At 36.8% G+C, this 22,124-nt stretch overlaps 2 protein-coding genes across 7 annotated transcripts; one reads left to right on the top strand and one right to left on the bottom strand.

Annotated features, from left to right (window-relative positions):
• The first annotated feature begins 8,433 nt into the window (after window positions 1–8,433).
• LOC147496327 (uncharacterized) lies at window positions 8,434–9,812 on the top strand. The gene is made up of 3 exons (XM_086562548.1): window positions 8,434–8,614; window positions 8,680–9,349; window positions 9,458–9,812. The coding sequence occupies exons 1-3, from the start codon at window positions 8,434–8,436 to the stop codon at window positions 9,810–9,812; spliced, it is 1,206 nt and encodes a 401-aa protein (XP_086418674.1).
• Window positions 9,813–13,347: 3,535 nt separating this feature from the next.
• LOC147496326 (ATP-dependent zinc metalloprotease FTSH 12, chloroplastic-like) lies at window positions 13,348–16,439 on the bottom strand. 6 transcript variants are annotated; one of them, XM_086562448.1, is made up of 7 exons: window positions 15,820–16,439; window positions 15,361–15,638; window positions 15,031–15,108; window positions 14,706–14,948; window positions 14,205–14,617; window positions 13,718–13,765; window positions 13,348–13,629 (listed from the first exon to the last, which is right to left on the bottom strand). In XM_086562448.1, the coding sequence occupies exons 1-5, from the start codon at window positions 16,094–16,096 to the stop codon at window positions 14,408–14,410; spliced, it is 1,086 nt and encodes a 361-aa protein (XP_086418574.1). In that variant the 5' UTR covers window positions 16,097–16,439; the 3' UTR covers window positions 13,348–13,629; window positions 13,718–13,765; window positions 14,205–14,407. The 6 variants fall into 6 exon arrangements, with proteins under 6 accessions (XP_086418574.1, XP_086418576.1, XP_086418577.1 ...); XM_086562450.1 differs by lacking the exon at window positions 13,718–13,765 and having other exon boundaries at window positions 13,348–13,657; window positions 14,201–14,617; XM_086562451.1 differs by lacking the exon at window positions 13,718–13,765 and having other exon boundaries at window positions 14,201–14,617.
• Window positions 16,440–22,124: the final 5,685 nt, after the last annotated feature.

The following is a 22,124-nucleotide window of genomic DNA, read 5'->3' as shown; positions in this document are numbered from 1 at the left end:
TATACTGCATGCAGTGGGCGTGAGCGTAGTATATAATTTATTTGGCTCTTTTTTTGATATATATAATTATTTCCACTACTTTATTAATTTTTTGATAATTAGACAGATAAATTAAGGAAAATAGACTATATCATTGTCTAGTTTATCAAGTGTAACAATATTGATTGAATTTTTTTGCTACGGTTATTTTATTGCGTACTTGAACTAACAGTCGTGTATTAACATGTGTAACGCTTTAGCATGTATACATAAATGTATATTATGATTCTTCTATCTATCAATAACTACGTGTATGGTAAATGTGAAGAAATAGACCATTATCCCAACAGTAATGAAAGAAGCTAGTATTTGCAGGAATTTTCCCCGTTAAGTAGTCATGCATTACGATGGGCACCCTAACTCTATGGCCAATGAGCCCTTTTATGTTTGGAGCTAAGTCATATAATATTCTATCAACATGCATTTACTTTTAAAGCAATATTACACGCTCCAAATAGATAAGAACGGAATTTTCGGCAAAATCTTCTCTATATTTTCAACATTAAATAACAAAATCTGTCATTCTAAAGAAACATGTTTTGTCTTTTGTTATTTGAAGAACAAAAAATACATATATACAATACCATCAGAAAACTAAAGTAACATTCCGAAGGTTTTAAAACACTATACATATAGCAAGTTACACAGTTATTTACTTTAGAAGCAAATGTTACATTTTAGAAAAATCATAACACATATTTTACGAATGAAAATTTCGGCAGAGTCTTTTATGTATTTTCAATATTAAATCGTTAAACCTGTCATATATAGAAATCATTAAACTTGTCGTATATAGAAATATGCATTTGAAGAACCAAAGTAACAACATTCCAAAGGTTCTAAAATACTATATATATAACAAGTTACACAGTTATTTACTTTAAAAACTGTTCAACTCAACTCAAAAGACACAGAGACCAAACAACTATAATATAAAAGCCAATAGCTGAAGTGACAAAATCCATATGCAACAACTATAAAAAAAATGTCCTCCTATACATTACTTGTGGAAGAACCTACATAAATCCAAATAACAAAATTAAGCATGATAATGACATTAGACATTCATTCATTAGAAATATAAAACATCTTGTGAAGCGAATTTGCAAACAAGATAAAGAAAAAAGAAGTTACAAATATGAATATTACATACCGAGATAAAGAAAAAATGAACATTTCAATGATTAGATTTCCCAAAAAGAAGATGATTTCAAAAAATGCTTGAAGCAGACAAGTGGAGCAAGCGATTCTCCTCTTGTAATCGGCCTCTAAGACCAACACATTTTTCAATCTTTTGTAGTCTCTCCAAAGAGAACATAGAGCTAAATGCTAGATCACACAACTTTCTTGTACGTGACAACGCAACAAAAGTCAAACCGAGGCTTTCCCTTTCACTAATATCTACCACAACCCGATCGAAAGTGAGCCCCTGACTTTTGTGAATTGTTATAGCCCAATACAATACAATAGGAACCTGAGTGCGCTGATGCATCATTGGACTTCCAATGAGATGTTTGTGGAGTGATTGGTATTATATTTGAATATAGACGGAATCTAGCACTACGATAGTTGTCAAAATCAGCCATAACAGCAAGAGGTATGTCTTTTGGTGATTTGCAACCATTTCCATAAACAATATCCACAACAGTGCCCATTGCACCATTAACTAGTCCATTTGTAGTGGCAAGTGTTGGGTCCCTCACCATATATGTTGGTATGACCTGGTGGAATCGTCCATAGGTGGGTTGGACAATATGGTGGCATCGGCCACATGGAGCTTGAGCGATCTGCTCGGGTCGTTAGAAGCCAATTCGTATGGAATTTGCTTTCTCCAACGATCTGCTCACATCGTTCGTAAGGTGCTCGAGCGGTCTGCAGACATCGTTAATAGCCCATTCGTCTGGAAGTGTGGCTTCCAACGATCTGCACACATCGGGACATGACATTTCGACATTGGCATGTTGGTTGGAACTGAAATTTCGTAGACGCGCTGAAATTTTAGATTACTATAAAAACCAAAGCTAGGTTTTTAGTAATTAAGTCATGAATAGAAACCCAATTTTGAGAGCAATCAAAATTGAGAGAAAACCCTTGCAAAGAGAAAACCTTGTAAGGAGAGAGGAGTGATCTAGTAAGGTGGAGAGACTTGAGAAGAGTGATTGTAATCTTCCTTCCCATACTTATAAAATGATTAGCTATTGTGGAAGTAGGCATCATTGGCCGAACCACGTTACATCTTGTGTTGTGGTATGCTTTACTTTCTTTCTATTATTATTACTTGTTTGTGATAGTTGTTGATTGCTTGGAAGATTGGGTTTGTTGTTGGTTGTAGTAAAATGTTAGATTTTTGTCTGGAGTAGTAGTTTGTCCAAATTGCAAGTTATCTTAGTGGGGATCGATTAGTATCTTTTTTCCGAACAAGTGGTGTCAGAGCTAGGTTGGATTAAGCCCAACAAGGTTGTTATCCAAATCTTGCCTAGAAGGTGTTTGATAAAATTCCTGAGAGGAGGTTTGAGTTGAAATAACTTGTAGAGATGGACCATTCTGTAAACACTCGTATGACTAGTCTGAATAGAGCTAACTATACTATTTGGAAAGCCAAAATGGAAGACTTGCTATATTACAAGGACTTGGCACAACCCATTGAAAATGGAGGAATAAAATCGGAAGCGACTGCCGTGGATGAGTGGACCAAGCTTGACAGAAAAGCAATTGGGTACATTCGACAGTGGATTAACGACAATGTCTTCCATCATGTATCCCAAGAGACTATTGCTTTTGGTTTGTGGAAGAAACTCGAAGACCTCTATGAGAGGAAGTCGACCGGAAACAAGGTACTACTCATTAAGAAGTTTGCTAACACGAAGTACAAAGAAGATTTTTCAATGTCTGAGCATCTTAATGAAGTACAAAATACCATCAATCAGTTGCACTTGATGAAGATTAATATGGGTGACGAAGTTGAGATTTTGTTCCTATTAAACTCTCTACCCGACAATTGGGAGACCTTAGCAGTTTTTCTTAACAGAGCCGCTAAGGATGGAATCATTTCCATAGAGATGGCTACTGGGGGCATTGTTGAATGAGGAGACAAGAAGGGGTTTACGAAGCAGCTCCTTTCACTCAGAGATCCTTGTCACAGAGAAGCGGGGGAGAGGTAAGAGCAAAAAACCATCTCACTCTAGAGGTGATGACAGAAGCAAATCTAGGGGTGAAACTTGAACTCCTAAGGCAGAGAGACAATGTTACTATTGTGCCACCAAGGGTCACTTCATGTATGAGTGCAGAACACTGAAAAGGGATGAGAAGAATAACTGTGTACATGAAGACATGGTAAAGAGGAACATAAACACAGGCCGAGATATTACAACACTAGTAGATGATGATCTAGTGAGAATTGGGTCAGATTGTGGTGAGTGCTGTGTTAGTACCTCATGCCAGGATACAGAGTGGGTGATAGATCTGGGGAGCATCCTATCCGCCACAACCGCGACGTGGGATTTTTCACTACCTATAGCTGTGGTGAATTTGGTGAGGTAAAGATGGATAACAGTGGTGTCTTGAAGATTGTAGGCATTGGTGATGTTCATGTAGAAACCAATGTCGGCTACACCTTGACACTCAAGGATGTAAGACATGTCCCTGACATTTGGCTAAGCTGAATTTCGGCTGGGAAGTTAGATGATGATGACTTTCTAAACTTGTTTGGTAATGGGGTATGGAAACTGAGCAGAGGTTCCATTGTAGTAGCTAAAGGGAAGAAAACTTGCTAACTTTACAAGACACAGGCTAGTTTGTGTAAAGCAGAGTTAAATGCAGCACAAGAAGAAGATTCTTTCGAACTATGACATAAGAGATTGTGTCATATCGGAGAAAAAGGCATGAAAGTTCTTGCCAAGCAAAAGGCCTTGCCAAACATCAAAGGTACGCATTTAAATAGATGTACTCATTGTTTGGTTGGAAAGCAACATAGGGTGTCTTTCCAAAAATTCCCCTCTCACAGGAAGAAAAACCTCCTTGAGCTTGTACACACAAATTTATGTGGTCCTATGAAGATGAAGTCCCACGGTAGAGTTTTGTACTTCTTGACTTTCATTGATGATGCATCAAGAAAGATATGAGCATATAGTCTAAAGACCAAGGATGAAGTACTTGGCGCGTTCAAGACTTTCCATAACATGGTGGAAAGAGAGACAGGGAAGCCTTTGAAGTGTATTCGCTCAGATAAAGGGGGGTGAGTATATTGGGCCGTTTGAATAGTATTACAAGAGTCATGGGATTCGTCATGAGCAGACAATTGTATAACCGAGAGGATAAACCGTACCATTGTAGAGAAGATGAGATGCATGTTGTCTCACTCTAAGTTACCTAGAAGTTACTGGGTAGAAACAATACGCACATCCGTACATGTGATCAACCTATCGTCTTTGAAGCCTTTGAATAGTGATTATCCAGAAAGAGTATGGTCAAAGGAAAAGTAGTGACTTTGATGAAATTTTCTCTCATGTAGTTAAGATGACTTCTATCAGGGTGGTATTGGGTCTGACTGCAAGAATGAACCTAGAGGTTAAGTAACTAGATGTCAAGACAACTTTTCTTCATGGAGACCTTGAAGAAAATGTCTACATGGACCAGCCAAAGGGGTTTGAGGTCAAAGACAAGGAGCACCTAGTATGCAAGCTGATAAAAGAGTTTGTATGGGTTGAAGCAGGCATCGAGACAGTGGTACATAAAGTTTGATTCCTTTGTGGTGAAGCATGGCTACATGAAGTCTGCTTCCGATCATTGTATATTTGCTTAGAAATTTTCAGATGGGGATTTCATAGTGCTCTTGTTGTATGTGAATGATATGTTGATAGTTGGCCATAACATCAACAAGATATCCAAGTTGAAGAAATACTTGAGTAAGTCCTTTGAGATGAAGGATTTGAGTCAAGCAAAACAAATACTTGGTATGCGGATCAGTCGTGACAGAAATTGTGAGAAATTATGGCTTTCTCAAGAAAGCTACATTGAGAAGGTGTTGAAGAGATTCAATATGGATCAAGAGAAGCCAGTTAGTTGTCCGCTTGGTGGCCAGTTCCGTATGACCAAAGATATGTGTCCAAAGGGTGAGCATGAGTAGAGTCAAATGAAAAAAATTCCTTATGCATCTGCAGTGGGCAGCTTGATGTATGCAATGGTGTGTACAAGACCGGATATTGCTTTCGCCGTTGGTGTTGTAAGCCATTTTTTGTCAAATCCGGGTAAAGAGCATTGGGAAGGTGTTAAGTGGATATTGAGATATCTCAAGGGCACTTCCAAAGCGTGTTTGTGGTTTGGTGGGAGTAATACCTTGCTTGAAAGCTACATTAATAAAGACATGACAGGTGATGTTGACTCGACGAAGTTTACTTCCGGTTATCTGTTTACTTTTGCAAGGGGAGCAGTTTTTTGGCAATCTAAGTTGCAAAAGTGTGTTGCCCTCTCCACTACAAAAGTCGAGTATATTGCAGCCACTGAGTGTTGCAAAGAGATGCTATGGATGAAGAGGTTCTTCGATAAACTAGGGCTAAAGCATAAACAGTTTGTAGTTCTATGTGACAGTCAGAGCACCATCCATTTGAGCAAGAATCTGAGTTTTCATTCTAGATCCAAGTGTGCGTTATCATTGGATTAGAGCAGTTTTCGAAGAAAAGCAATTGTGCATTGAGAAGATCCATACCAACAAGAACGGGTTGGATATGATGACCAAAGTTTTGCCGGAAGGCAAGTTTGATGTTTGTTGTGCTACCGTCGGAATGGTAGCACACTCCTCCTCCTGTTGATTCGGGAATGTGTGGAGTACCCCCCTTATGGTTTCGGGAGGGGGAGATTATTGGGTTCCTCACCATATATGTTGGTACGACCTGGTGGCATCGTCCACAGGTGGGTTGGACGATATGGTGGCATTGGCCACATGGAGTTTGAGCGATCTGCTCGGGTCGTTAGAAGCCAGTTCGTCTGGAATTCGCTTTCTCCAACAATCCACTCACATCGTTCGTAAGGTGCTCAAGCGGTCTGCAGACATCGTTAAGAGCCCATTCGTCTAGAAGTGTGGCTTCCAACGGTCTCCACACATCGGGACATGACATTTCGACATTGGCATGTCGGTTGGAATCGAAATTTCGCATACGCGCCGAAATTTCAGATTACTATAAAGACCAAAGCTAGGTTTTTAGTAATTAAGTCTTGAATAGAAACCCAATTTTGAGAGCATTCAAAATTAAGAGAAAACCCTTGCAAAGAGAAAAGCTTGTAAGGAGAGAAGAGTGATCTAGTAAGGTGGAGAGACTTGAGAGGAGTGATTGTAATCTTCCTTCCCATACTTATAAAAAGATTAGCTCTTGTGGAAGTAGACATCATTGGCCGAACCACGTTACATCTTGTGTTGTGGTATGCTTTACTTTCTTTGCATTATTATTACTTGTTTGTGATAGTTGTTGATTGCTTGAAAGGTTGGGTTTATTGTTGGTTGTAGTAAAATATTAGATTTTTGCCTGGAGTAGTAGTTTGTCCAAATTGCAAGTTATCTTAGTGGGGATCGATTGGTATCGTTTCCCCAACGAGCAAGGTTTGAACAAAGCATAACACGTGCCCTAGCTGATAGACAAAGAACTTTCTCCAAGCCTCGGTGTGTGACTCGAATATTTCTTAGAAAAAAGAAACAACAGTTCACTAGCTTCTTCTCTCAACTCAAAATAATATTATTTTGCATGCTATAAAACTATGTAGAGAGACGACTTCAATTGTGAACTGCATGAAGTAAGTACAACTAAGAACCACAAGACGAACTATTGTGCGGAACCACATTACTAATAATTTTGCATTAAAAAGAACTAAACAAAAATGCATTGTCATACGAAATTATATGTTTTAAGCGAACAATAAATTGACGAATCTAATTAAGACACTGCATAGTACATAACGCTAGTTATAGGTCAGGTAAGTGGTACTTGTAAAAGTAGAACAAATTCGACTTAATACATAGCTCGACAAGAACACACAATCATGTTAGTTCACCACCAAAAATTCGAGATAATTCGATGGCTAAAAGTTGTCACTATAATGCTTTCGTGATAATTATGGCTATTAGAAAAGTTGTTGGCGTGACCCAGAACGATAACTAAGGTTTGTCAAGAATTCCAATAGTTAGTGTGATGACCCAAAATTGTCGGCTTAAACAAGATATTTCAATAGTTTGAAGTCGTCGGAGTTGCAATAGCTAATTTCTTTAGCAAATACTGACGAGTTTATGACTATTTAATTAGTACCATGTACTTTCATTTTTTTTTCCTAAATGGTACATGTACTTTGTTTCTCGCCTATTAGCACCACGAACTCTTAATTTGGTTTAATTTAGTACCTTCGTCTATTTTCCATCCTAATCCGTCAAATTTGTCTAATGAGGACTTCACGTGTTTAACCACATGACCTGGGTTTCTCTAATTAGCGCCAATAACCCAATTAATTAGTTACGAACAGAAAAAAAAAAAAAAAAAAAATTACCCAAAAAAATCGAAAAAAACAGAGAGTAAAGAGAGTAAAGTGTTGAACAAAAAACAGAGAGTAAAACTTCATCCCTCTTTTGTCTCAGTAAGTGTTTTTAGAATCAAAGTTATTCCCTTCTCTTTTGTTTAGTTTATTTAGGTCGAAAATTTTGGAGATTTGTATTGTATATTGATTGTATATTGAAATTGTAATTGTAATTGTATATTTAGGTCGAAAGTTATTGAAATTTGGATTGAAATTGTATATTGATTCTCATATACTTTTATTATAATGTAATAATTTATTGACTATTTTTTTTTGTTTGTATATAGTGGACAAGTTCAACTTAGTATTACACCATGGTGGTTAATTTGTTATATTGGGAGCCAATATTGCATTATGAAGCTGGGTATAAGCAACTGTACTATGGTCTTGATCCTGTTGCTATGAACTTGGATGATCTTCATGTTAAGGTTGTTCTCAACTACAATTATTGGAAGCTATGTTATCATTATCTTGGGTTGCCTCTAGCAGAAGGTCTTAAATTAATCGACAATGAAAGATCTATTTCTGAAATGTTAAACCAAGTTGCTGTGTATGGAAACATCGATGTGTATGTTATCCACAAAGAAGAAGATTATGAGTTTGAGATTGAAGATGAGTTTGAAGAGGAAAGGGGTGTTGATGACATCAGCGAAGCTGGAAGTTTAGACTTTGCCACTGATGATGAAGAATTGATAGAGGTTAGGGTATCAAATGCATAGAGGAAGGCTGAGAAGTTGGCTTTGAAAAAAGGTAAACAAACAGCTACTGAACCACCCACTGAACCAACAAGAAATGATAAACCACCTTCTAAACCACCTACTGATCCCACCTACTGAACCAATGACTGAACCACCTACTGATCCACCTACCGAACCAATGACTGAACCACCTACTGAACTAATGACTACCCCATATAATGAAGCTGTGGATGTACCTATTTATCATGTTAATGATGGTTATGATATTGAGTATGCTGATAGTGATAATTATGACACTCCTGAGTCAGAATCAGATTATGAGTGTGACACTCATGTTGTCAATAGGGGGAACCCAAGAACTAATTACCCTGTTTACAATCCTCAACAGACATGTTTACATTTGTGCCTGAAGTTGGGCTGAAGTTTACCTCTCCTCAACAGTTGAAGGAATGTTTGAGCAACTACTTAGTTGCAAATGGTTTATCCATTTGGTATAAGAAGAATACAGCAACACAACTTCTAGCTCTTTGTGCTCCAAAGTGTCCATGGAGGCTGCATGCAAGCTATATGCAAGATTCATCAACTTTTCAGATCAAGACATTGAGAAAGGTACACAAGTGTGGTAGAAACTACAGTGTTAAAATGGGGAATTCTAAGTGGCTTGCAAAGAGGTATTACAATAAGATACTTGCTAATCCAACCTGGAAGCTTGCAGACTTTAAGGCTAAAATCTTGAATGAATTTGCATTAGAAGTAACTACAACACAATGTCTGAGAGCCAAGAGGAAAGTTTTAGGTGGTGTTGACAAGGGTTTAGAGCTTCATTATGCCAAAGTGTCTGACTATGCACATAAAATCCTAAGGTCTAATCCAGGTAGTACAGTAAAAATAGAGGTTGATAGACCTAACCCAGTACAGATGGAAGTGGATGCACCACTACCAGTAGGTCATTTCCAGAGGATGTATGTTTGTTTTCATAGTTTGAAGAAGGGTTGGTTGGAAGGATGTAGACCTGTGTTAGGTCTAGATGGCTGTTTTTTTAAAGGGATTTGTCAAGGGTGAGCTTCTGACTGCAGTAGGAAGGGATGGGAATAACCAAATGTTCCCTATTGCATGGCACAAGTGGAGAGTGAGAACAAAGACTCTTGGTGTTGGTTCCTTGACAGATTGCTTAATGATTTGAATATTTTAGATGGACAAGGGTGGACAATTATCACATATCAACAGAAAGGACTTGTTGAGGCTCTACATTTGTGCCTACCACTGGCTGAGCATAGGGCATGTGCTAGGCACATATATACTAATTTTAAGAAAAAATATTGTGGGCTACAACTCAAACTTGCTTTTTGGAAGGCATGTAAAGCTAGTACACCTCAAGAATTTGATACTGCTATGGAGGAGTTAAAGAAAGTGAACCAGGCAGCACATACATACTTGATGGATAAGAATCCAGTTGCATGGTCAAGGGCCTTTTTTGCAACTCACTCGACTTGTGAAGTTGTTGAGAACAACATGTGTTAAGTGTTTAATGGGACAATTGTTGAAGCTAGGAGTAAACCAATAATCTCTATGTTTGAGGATATTAGAATGAAGTTGACGGAAAGAATGGTCAAGAGAGTAGATATGATGCGAGGATGGGAGGATACTATATGCCCTAGAGCTAGAGAAAAGTTAGAGGCAAACAAGCTGGAATATAGGCACTAGAGGATATTTTATTTTGGGAACCAACAATTTGAAATCAAAAGGGATACGATAGCTTATATAGTGGACATGAAACAGAAGACATGTACTTGTAGACTGTGGGAACTTAGTGGAATTCCTTGCTGTCATTCCATTGCTGCAATGTTTAACAGTGGAGATGAACCTGAGAAATATGTTGCACACTGATATTCTGTTGAGAGCAATAAGAAGACATTCTCACACTTCCTCAGACCCATGAATGGTGAGAATCTCTGGATAAATACCAAGGTTGGAAAGTTTTTGCCACCCAAGAATAAGAGAATGCCAGGCAGGCCAAAGAAGCTGTGGAGGAAGGACTTTCATGAATCACCAAGTAAGAAAGCAGATGTTGTTAGTAGAAAAGGTAGAAAAATGATTTGTCAAAGATGTAAGAAAGTTGGCCACAACAGGAAAGGATGTAAAGAGATACTAAATGCACCTGTAAGTTACTTAATTGAATTAAATTTTAGTTACTTAATTACTTTGAGTACTCACTAACTTTCATTACATGAAAACCAAGTGAATGATGACACTCCTATGAATGAAGAAATGACTGGTAATTACATGAATGTGGATATGAATGATGTCATACATGAGACTGTAAGTATTCCCCAAAGGAAAGCTAAAGCCAAAGATAATGTTGTTAAAGAAATACCCCCAGAACCTATAAGTATTTCTTTTTAAAATTTATTTTATGTTGTTTGAAGGTCTATTAGGAAAACCAAAACATGTAAGCTATTTAATTTATTCATTTTAACAGTTGAGAAAGTACAAGAATCCAATTGTACCAAGAGGTGTTTTAAACTTAGTTGGTCCAAATGGTGCCATATTCACAAAGGTAATTGTTTGTGTATGTTCTTTTGTGTCTATTTATATTCATATCTAAGTTAACTTCTTCTTATTTATGTTCATAGCTTCCTAATAAGAAAAGAGGTAGGTGGAGTGCTCCATTTGATCTAGTTGCTTCAACAGACGTTGATCAATCATCTCCTAGTAACACTGCATCTATGCTAATCCCAGTTGAAGAATCAGTTCCTAGTAACACTTCATCCATGCCAGCAGCAGTTGATCCAATGCCTAAAGTGGATATCCGAACTAATGCATCATCAACAAGTTCTATCAGAGTAACATCATCAAGAAGTTCTGTCAGAGGAGCATCATTAGCCCAACCTGCAACTCAGACAAGGTCAATGGCTAGACAGACCAGAAATACCACAACTGCAAAGAAAATAACTCCAAAGAAGATGGGTGGTGGACCTGAAACTCAGACAAGGTCAATGGTTGGTGGACCTGCAACTCAGACAAGAGGAAAGGCACCTAGTGGTAAAGGGAATGCCAAAAGATGGCGTATTTAGTTGAGTACTCGTATGTAGTTATGTTCAGTACTCAAGTAGATCGAGTAATTGAAGCAAGCAACTCGACTATTTTTTGTGTATGGATTTTTGTGTTATTTTTTTTTGTCTTTAGAGAATATGGATTATGGATTCAGTTTATGTAGAGAATATGGATTATGTAGAGTTTTTGGATTCAGTTTGGATTCATTTTAATAGTTTTTGGATTCAGTTTATGGATTCAGTTTGGATTCAATTTAATAGTTTTTGCGTGGAGTCAAGTTTTGGTTTTGGTTCTGTTAGAGTCAAGTTTTGTCTGATCAAGTTTGTGGTGAAACAAGTTCTGTTAGAGTCGAGTTTTGGTTTGAGTTTTTGGTTTTGTCAGAGTCGAGTTTTGGTTTTGGATTCAGTTTTTGGTTTTGGTTATGTCAGAGTCGAGTTTTGGTTTGCGTTTTTGGTTCTGTCAGAGTCGAGTTTTGGTTTTGGATGTACGCACCAAAAAACTCTGTGAATGTACGCACCAAAAAACTTTCTGCAAGTTAAAACTCTGTTGAGCCCCATTATCACTTGGTTCTCACCATTCTTACTGGAAGTTTTGGTTTGCCAAAGTAAGGATGATACATGCTATGTAGCATACCGTTGTTTGGATGATACATACTATATAACATCCTGTTGAGCCCCATTGTCACTTGGTTCTCACCATTCTTATTGGAAGTTTTGGTCTGCCAAAGTAAGGATAATACATACCATGTAGCATACCATTTTGTGGATGATACATACTATATAGCATCCTGTTGAGCTCTATTATCATTTGGTTCTCACCATTCTTACTAGAAGTTTTGGTCTGCCAAAATAAGGATGATACATACTATGTAGCATACCATTTTGTGGATGATACATACTATATAACATCCTATTGAGCCTCATTATCACTTGGTTCTCACCATTCTTATTGGAAGTTTTGGTCTGCCAAAGTAAGGATGATACATACTATGTAGCATACCGTTGTCTGGATGAGAGTTCATCATGTTTTTTATTTTGGTTATTTGAATTTTGGTTTTGGTTTTGGTTTTTGACCAGGCAATGTTTGTTACCACTGATAACAAACTGATGAATGGCTCTGCTATGAAAGCATTGAAACCCACTGCAAGGGTCTTCATTTTTTTTGGTTTATGAGAGTGATAATTTATCATATCGTCCATACAAGATCCTCATGAAACCAATTATGAGTTATGATGGAATGACAATCAATTGGAGTCACTACATTAATGTATGGAAGTTCAAAGAAGGTGACAATCTTCAACAAATTGGAAAAAAATAGTAATTTGGAATTTGGAATTTGGTTTTCTTTGTTTTTTTGTTAGAGATTTTCTTTAGAAGGTAGGAAGGTGAGTTGGTTGATGGGTACGTATGAGTGTGTTTTCATGTGTTTGGATGTTTAGAAGGTAGGAATATGAGTTTGGTTGATGGAAACGGGTGAAAAAGGAGAGTAAATGGGTTTGTCTATTCGTAACTAACTAATTGGGTTACTGGCGCTAATTAGAGAAACCCAGGTCACGTAGTTAAACACGTGAGGTCCCCGTTAGACAAATTGGACAGATTGGAATGGAAAATAGACGGAGGTACTAAATTGAACCAAATTAAGAGTTTGTTGTACTAATAGGCGAGAAACAAAGTACATGTACCATTTAGGAAAAAAAAATGAAAATACGTGGTACTAAATAACAACTATCTCGACGACTCAAAATAACTATCTCAGAATGGCCTACACTTAAAAATTGTTGCAGAATGTATCATTAATTCTCAACAATCATAACCAAAATAACGAGCTTTTGCTTCTGTGAAAACGGCATAAACCAATACTAAAGCATAGTCGCCAAAGATTATGATATAAAAAGTTAAAAACAATTCGTACACCACAAAACCACCTCACACAAAGTTCCATAAACCAATACCCTTTTTTTTTTAATTAAAAATCAATGCACATGACATAGAAGTACAAAACATTTACAATCTCTTATACTACACTACAAAATGTTTAGCTCCAGAAATCAATGGATAACTGAAGAAATACAACAACACATTTACAACTAGACATCTGAGATATAGCAAAGCTTCAGCCTAGTAGATAGATTCATCACTACATTATTTACTTGCAGCAGCTTCCGCCAATAGTTGGGACAAAATCGATTAGCATTTCCCTGAAGCAAACTACAAGTGATTCATGCCAACTACAAGTGATTTCCCTGAAGCAAACGTCATATGCAAAAGCCATTCTTTGATCCAAGCTGGTATTTAAGAAAGGAAACAAAGGCACTGCACATTACACCATCTTAAGTAAAACAGAATAAATAAAGAAGATAGTAAAATCTCAACCTTAAGGTTTCTCTAATTGGGGTCGAGTAAGTGATCTGCTCATTTTACCTATAATGTAAAAAATAGTTACGACTCAAAGTTAAGTAACATATTATTCAAGATAAAGTCTAACCAAACGCCAAGTAAAAAAACAGTTAACAATGTCAGGGTTCATTTGTCATTTCAGTGAAAAAAATGGACTCTATGGTCAAACAGTTTGGATCCTCTCTTTTTTAACTCACCTAAAGCAAAACAGTTGAACATTTTATATTAGCTCAAGTAGAATAGAACAGCTTGGCATAAGCAAATCAGCTCAAGTGAAATGCTACACAACAAACACCACTGCCCAAAACTTGACCAGTACTTAATATAATTAAACGTTCAAACTATGTGTATGCGTAGTGTTATACAAGTCTGAGAAATATAAATACTCTGAAGTCTGAACCATTAGCTTATCTCCGTAAGAAACAAAAAAAAAAAAAAAAATGAAGAAGAAGAAAGCACCTACTAATCAAGAAGCGAAACTGATGTCCATGAAGGGACCAAAGTCAAGTCCAGTGAACTCTGCACCAGAAGCAAAAACAAATGGCATTCCACTCTCTTTTGCAAGTGTCCGTGCAAAAAGTGTTTTACTGTTCGGGAGGACCAGAGAGAAGAACACCTTGTCAGACACCAAAGAGCTACATCAAAATCTAGCAATAGAAACTAAGTTTATTCCAAAAAGAATAAGATATTGCTGATTAAAAATAGTACGTAATAAATAACAGAATTAGAAAAATTATCCGAACAAACTGCACTTCTCTCGTAGTACTGCATAGGGTTTCCCATATAAATCATTAACTCGTCAAGAAGATCCCAAACATCACCGCCTGAAACTACTTCTTTGTACATGGATTTTGTTTCACCAGCATCTCCAACAGGCTGTGTAAAGATTGATATCAATGTACGCAACGGATTTATAACAAAGTTAACAACTGAAGCATAACCTCCAATGAGAGTAAAGTCTTACCAAAATGAAATTCTCCGCATAAACCATATCAAAGAGTTGGCTATATTTTTTGTAAAGATAGCGTTTTGACGTGATGTGCAGAAGCATCACAGACTCTCTTATGATATATAATATTAGGATCCCAGGAACCAAAGCAGCCACCACCCGAAGAAAATAATGGATTTGTCTCTTCTGAAGGAGATCCACTTCAACCCCAGAACTTGAGATTATTTCAAACAAATATGGATCAAGGGGAATATCTACCTACAACATGTTTTTAGCATTAAAAATGGGAATAACGAGGTATTAAAAAACAGATAATAGATGAGAAGAATCCAAAACTCACAACATATTCTAAAGGGAACCCTTCTTTCATTGTTATGCATAATTTCTTCAGGTCCTCAGTAAAGACAACAGTGGCAACCTGTTAAAAAAACCAATCCAACTGATTGTCACATGAAAAGTTCAAGGCTAAATCATATTATATATCGAAAAATCCAAAACTCCCTGGAAACCAACCACATCTTGTGCATATATTTGTGCTACGTTGCCAAAGTTTATTTCTCTCTGATATAATCAAGAAACTCTATAGAAAACCACTAGATTACTGTCACACCCATTGCCTAACAAAACCAATAACCTGATGTAATTTTGTCAAAAGAAACCAAAGTTTTACCTCAGAACAATCAAGTTTATGAAGGAAATAAGTATATGGAAGCTTTGGAAGGTAACGCCACCATCTCTTAGAAATCCAGAGTGCTCTACCGCCTTGAGTATCTGATCCCTTTTCTGCTACATCCTTACGGAGACTCTTCTCTACTTCTTGCATGTCAAAGTCAATTACATATTTTGCATCCAAAGGATCTACTTGCTCAGCCAACTTCTCACTCCCGAGAATTTCCTTCCATGCAAGAAATCTTTCGCGCCATGTTCCTTTACTCTCTTGATCTTCACCTGTTACCACAAATAGGAACATAAGCACAAAAATGCAGGTTTTTATACAATTGATTCCAGCAATATTGATGTTTAAGTTAACCAGGCATGGGGCAAACCATCTTTGCTTCAAATCAGGGATTCATTTTATAGCAAGAAAACCCATATTTGCCTTTAAAAGATTAGAAAATCAGGAACCAACCTGAAATACTCAAATCTTTTTTAAGATTGTCCTTTTCCTGGGAACTTAATCTCCCATCACTGTTTATAATTTGTTCTATATTCTGCTGGGAAATCTCTGGATCATCATCCCACGCATCCTTCCCAACATAGGAAGTGTCCTGAATCATTTCCCCATCGGGTCCTTCCATAAAAAATTTCATTTTCAGACCCTTGGGCATTGTTTTCCTCCATATACTCTTCTTAAACCTGCAGTTATGAAATTTGGTACAGTGGGTGCATATTCCATCATCATACATGTCACAGCCCGAATTTCTAAACAATTAAAAAAAATGAATATTTGAAATATAAATATCTCAAACATTCACTCGGTTCAATTGTCTAAAAACCTAGGCTATGACGGGGTGAATACAACACAGTTCAAAACCTAAAACCCACATCATAAAGAATCTTAACAACACAAATAATCTCCAAAATTTCTCTTTATTACTTTATACAAGTCTATCTTCCATCCAAAAATCATCAATATAACATTCTAAGAATAATTGTCCTCAACATCGTATTCTCATGTCATATGAAAAGAAAACTACGTTATTACATACTTCCAAAAGATTAGACCTAATAAAAATAAACTCTCGGTCTGCTCCAAGTCAAATCTCTTTCAAGCCTTGGCGGTTCCATTTGCGCTTCCACCTATGTTCCCAAGAACACACCCACGTTGCCAAAACAAAGCAAACATGGGTCAGCAATATGGAATTTGCTGGTATGAGTAGACTAACCACATAAAACCATAATCATACTTTAATTATCCAAACAACACTTTAACTCTATCATAACCTAATCATTCTCAGCTTGGAAGACAGGTAGTTCCGTCATCTCAACCGGCATAGTTCTTCCCAAGCAAAACTTATATTATCTTAACTCATTCTAATACCTCGTTTTAATATCTAAATCTTTGGAATTAAAACGCGTCTGGAGATATCCTTCTTTGTATAAGGGTAGGACCGCGTCCCTGCACAAAATGTTATTAAGTCCTACCCTCCTGCAAAAGAAAGTTAGAACTTCTATATAACCTATGTAGATATTATATTAGGTATTCAAAAGTAAACCCAAACACTCGCATAATCAAACAATACAACTAACCCGCAAGGCGAATACCTTAGTTCCTCTCTCTAGGGTAGTCCAAACAATCTGGTCATTCATGGCACATTCGATGAATACGGGTCATTCATGACACATTCAATGAATACCCTATATAACGCTTAACGGGCCATTTATGGCACATTCAATAAATGCCCACCTAACATATGACATCAAGCGGTCATAAAACTCAATTCCAAAACTTGAAGTGAAGAGTTCTCAAAGAGGTGGTAAATTTGTTTTACGCATTATTGTGCTTTATTGTATATATTATTTCGAGAGAATGTAGGAATATCTTGATTCAATTAATTTTGGTTTTGGCGTTATTAATTATATGGATGTCTAAGTGTCATAAGCGTTGCATATCATAAAAAATTGCAAAAATCACATAATATTTAATACACGTACACACGTATATATAAAGGTCCTAGCCTAAGTCAAACATGCTAATAGTCCTAGACTTATCCTAATAGACCGAATCATATTTTTAGAAAAAAGTCAAATTTTCGGGTCAACTGGTCAAAGTCAACTCTAGTTAAAGTCAAAGTCAACTCTGGTCAAAGTCAAAGTCAACCTACCAAGGGTCAACAGCAGTCAACCAGTCTAAACTTATCTAACCCCAAAAGCCCAAAGTCAAAGGCCCAAAGTCTAACTTAAAAGTCAAATTAAAAAAAAAACAAAAAAAAAAAGAAAGATATAAGCCCACGATTTTGGCCCAAGCCCAAAATCGTTTTTGGCTACTGTTCATCTCCTTCACTCCTTCCTTCTCCAGCCACCACCGACCACCACAACGGCCACCACCGGCCACCATGACAGAAAAAAACCGGCGGTTTTGATCCTCACTAAAACCCAATCCACCGATACCACCAAACGCGATTTTGTTTAATCGACAAAATCGAGGTCGCATTCATTACAACCCTTTTAAAGCTTCAACAGCCATTTTCAATACTCACACACACCTAACTACCTCCAACCACCCATAACCAATCAATAACCAAAATAGTTCAAACAATGCAATAGGATTTCGTTCACGGTCAGGCGATTCTCGGCGCCATTAACAAAATACCATGACCAACCTTCAAAGCTCTCACAACACCCAATCTCGGTCCACCATCACCCATCTCACACCAATTAGAACACTCACAGTTCCAACATCACCACAAATCAAAAAGAATATACTTCAAACACAAAATAGGAAGTACGGTTTGGGGCTTTGGTGTGATGGCGGCGCGCCATCAACCACCGTATCCGGACCGGCAGTTTTAACTCTCAACTTGTCGAGGAATGGATTTCTTGTAGTACTTAACAATGGTAATGGTATCTAATAGAGGCGACACCATTAACGAGTTTTTTATCATTTATTCTGCGACATTTAGTATAAATCGATCGACAATATTAAAGGGGTTTACACTATACGATTATATCGTATTGGCAAAAGAACATCATGTGAACAATATCTCGTATCACAAAATCGATGGTAAACAAAAATAAAGCGTGAAATATCCACTCACTGCGGCTCTCCGATTATCAGCCCTACAAGAAAAACTTCCTTTTCTTCTTTCAGGAAAAATCCCGCGAAAGGATGTCTAAAACTCTCATTTGTGTTTTCCCCGAAACTCGCGGAGAAAACTCTATTCTGTTTTCTTTTACGTTAAAAACAAACCCCCGAAATAGGGAAGAAGGTTTATCCCATAAACCCACGTCTCCTATTTCCACTAACACTTATCCTATTTTTATTTTTTTCTATTATACATTATTATTATTATTAGGAAAATAAACGAAATAAAACACGGGGTGTTATAATATACACACCTTAAAAGGATCTCGTCCCGAGATTCAAGGTAGAGTGTAGATTAACCAAACAACAGTACGTCAAACAATAAAAATGAGACATACGTGTATACACAAGTATACACACCTTAAAAGGAATACCCATATACAATATCATATAGATAGACATACTAATATTCAAATCATATACTTTGAAAGTGTGTCTATATACGTATTGAACACAAAAATAGGTGTATATACTAGCATACACAACTCAAAAGAAATAAACGTAATTAGTTTTTCTTCAATTGCCAACACTTAATTAAAATCATTCTTTCACAGTTCAACAGATTCATATCATCAACGACTTATATTATGTCCACTATCACATAGGATCAAACACCTACAATGTGATGCATGCACACTGGCTCACACACCAACGATATGCAAGTATACTTTGGTTCACACACCAACGATGCATACTAACTCTCTACCATCACATAGGATCAAACACCAACAATGTGTGGTATGCACACTGGATCACACTCCAACGGTGTACATGTATACACTGGATCAAATTCCAACGATGCATACAGAGAGATGTTATGTATATTGGATCACACACCAACGATATACATAATTTGGACAATATATAAAAACTTTCAACTCCAACCTTTATCAAAAGGGTTTTCCTTATTCCTTGGGTAAATTCCAAATTACTCAAATATGAAATTTTAAAATAACAATTTCTTCTTTAACCAATACTTACTTAAAAATAGAAAACTCTGTTAGGAAAACAACACTATAACATGCTGAACAATTTCGATTATAAATTTCATAAGAGCTAACCGTTAAAACAACCAACATTTTATTTTCATAATCATACGATAAATTCTTACATGCTAAGAACCAATAAAGGAACTAGTAAACAACAAATTCAAACATACCTAACATTAACCAGTGCAGTTCTTAGCATAATGTCCCAACTGTCCACATTTATAACACTTGCCTACTAGTTCATTTGGTTTAGAACATCTTCGAATAGTATGTCCAACTTCCCCTTGAGTTCAAACAATTACCATCAAATCTCTTTAGCGAAGCACTTCGCCCTTATCCACATGCTTACTTGTTTGCCTATTATATGGGTGATGCTGACTTTTTCTCTGCCCTTGACGTGGCTGACTAGAAATAAGGTGTAAGCTGGCTTGTTTTGGGGCATTCTCTTTAATCTTATCATCTTTGGGTTTATTATCCAATTGTTCATATCTTAATGCCAAATCTAACACACGATCGAAAGTTTCTGAATCAAAGGGTATCAAATAACTCGATAGATATGGCTCTAGTCCACGGATGAACTTCTGGTTCTTCTTTACTTGGGTATCCACTAGATAAGGAGCATACCTCGATAGTTCATTGAACTTAGTCACGTACTCTGTAACAGTTTTCCCTCCTTGGGTCAGATTAAAGAATTCCTCAGTTAATTGCTCCTTAACAGCATTAGGAACAAACCTTCCCTCAAATCTTACCTGGAAATCCTCCCAAGTCATAGTTTCCACATCCACATTATCCTTGATAGACCTCCACCAAAATAAAGCTGACCCCTCTGGCGGGTGGTGAAGGCAACTCCATACGCACCTCAGTGAGTTGCATCTTAGCAAACATGGACTCACACATAGTAACCCATTTCTCAGCATCAATGGCCCCTTTCTCTCCCTTGAACTTCTGACCTCCTAAAGTAGCAAAATCCTTGTTTCTCCTAGCAAAAGGATCCCTTAGATTAGCATGTTGACCCCTCTGAATAGTTTGCACCAACTGAGTTAATATTGATCCTAAATCAGCAGATATGGTATTACTTCCAGTACCAGTAACATCATTGTCATCTCCAGCCATCACCTAATAAAACGAACTTCTATTAGTACTCCAAATATCTTAAACTCAAACACACCCAATCACCACATTCTGAGGATCACCTAGACCTTCCCAATCTAGGCTAACCTAAGCTCTGATACCAAAATGTCACAGCCCGAATTTCTAAACAATTAAAAAAAATGAATATTTGAAATATAAATATCTCAAACATTCACTCGGTTCAATTGTCTAAAAACCTAGGCTATGACGGGGTGAATACAACACAGTTCAAAACCTAAAACCCACATCATAAAGAATCTTAACAACACAAATAATCTCCAAAATTTCTCTTTATTACTTTATACAAGTCTATCTTCCATCCAAAAATCATCAATATAACATTCTAAGAATAATTGTCCTCAACATCGTATTCTCATGTCATATGAAAAAAAACTACGTTATTACATACTTCCAAAAGATTAGACCTAATAAAAATAAACTCTCGGTCCGCTCCAAGTCAAATCTCTTTCAAGCGCCGGCGGGTTTGCCTTCCACCTATGTTCCCAAGAACACACCCACGTTGCCAAAACAAAGCAAACATGGGTTGACAATATGGAATTTCTTTGGTATGAGTAGACTAACCACATAAAACCATAATCATACTTTAATTATCCAAACAACACTTTAACTCTATCATAACCTAATCATTTCGGCTTGGAAGAAGATGTAGTTCCGTCATCTCAACCGGCATAGTTCTTCCCGAAAGCAAAACTTATATTATCTTAACTCATTCTAATACCTCGTTTTAATATCTAAATACCGGAATTAAACGTCACCGATATCCATTTCTTTGTATAAGGGTAGGACCGGCGTCCCTGCACAAAATGTTATTAAGTCCTACCCTCCTGCAAAAGAAAGTTAGAACTTCTATATAACCTATGTAGATATTATATTAGGTATTCAAAAGTAAACCCAAAACTTTCGCGATAATCAAACAATACAACTAACCCATGGCCGAATACCTTAGTTCCCTCTAAGGTCCCAAACAATCACGGTCATTCATGGCACATTCAATGAATACCCGGGTCATTCATGGCACATTCAATGAATACCCCTATATAACGCTAACGGGCCATTTATGGCACATTCAATAAATGCCCACCTAACATATGATATCAACAATCATAAAACTCAATTCCAAAACTTGAGGCGTGAAGAGTTCTCAAAGAGGTGGTAAATTTGTTTACGCATTATTGTGCTTTATTGTATATATTATTTCAGAGAACGTAGGAATATCTTGATTCAATTAATTTTGGTTTACGTATTATTAATTATATGGATGTCTAAGTGTCATAACGTTGCATATCATAAAATACTGCAAAATCACATAATATTTAATACACGTACACACGTATATATAAAGGTCCTAGCCTAAGTCAAACATGCTAATAGTCCTAGACTTATCCTAATAGACCAAATCATATTTTTAGAAAAAAGTCAAATTTTCGGGTCAACTGGTCAAAGTCAACTCTAGTTAAAGTCAAAGTCAACTCTGGTCAAAGTCAAAGT

Source organism: Coptis chinensis, chromosome 5, assembly GCF_015680905.1.
Source record: "Coptis chinensis isolate HL-2020 chromosome 5, ASM1568090v1, whole genome shotgun sequence".
In the NCBI taxonomy this organism is placed as follows: Eukaryota; Viridiplantae; Streptophyta; class Magnoliopsida; order Ranunculales; family Ranunculaceae; genus Coptis; species Coptis chinensis.
The sequence above is the reverse complement of the archived record's forward strand: the minus strand, read 5'-3'. Positions and strand labels throughout refer to the sequence as shown.

What these genes read in the sequence shown, in the direction of transcription:
- LOC147496327 (XM_086562548.1), top strand. Translation starts at nt 8,434, where the DNA reads ATGACTGAACCACCTACTGATCCACCTACCGAACCAATGACTGAACCA. An exon ending in GTCAGAATCAGATTATGAGT is followed by an intron (nt 8,615 to 8,679) that starts GTGACACTCATG and finishes AATCCTCAACAG; the next exon opens with ACATGTTTACATTTGTGCCT. An exon ending in TTTAAAGGGATTTGTCAAGG is followed by an intron (nt 9,350 to 9,457) that starts GTGAGCTTCTGA and finishes GTTCCTTGACAG; the next exon opens with ATTGCTTAATGATTTGAATA.
- LOC147496326 (XM_086562450.1), bottom strand. Translation starts at nt 16,096, where the DNA reads ATGTATGATGATGGAATATGCACCCACTGTACCAAATTTCATAACTGC. An exon ending in ATAAACTTGATTGTTCTGAG is followed by an intron (nt 15,109 to 15,360) that starts GTAAAACTTTGG and finishes TTTTTTTAACAG; the next exon opens with GTTGCCACTGTTGTCTTTAC. An exon ending in ATGCGGAGAATTTCATTTTG is followed by an intron (nt 14,618 to 14,705) that starts GTAAGACTTTAC and finishes ATCTTTACACAG; the next exon opens with CCTGTTGGAGATGCTGGTGA.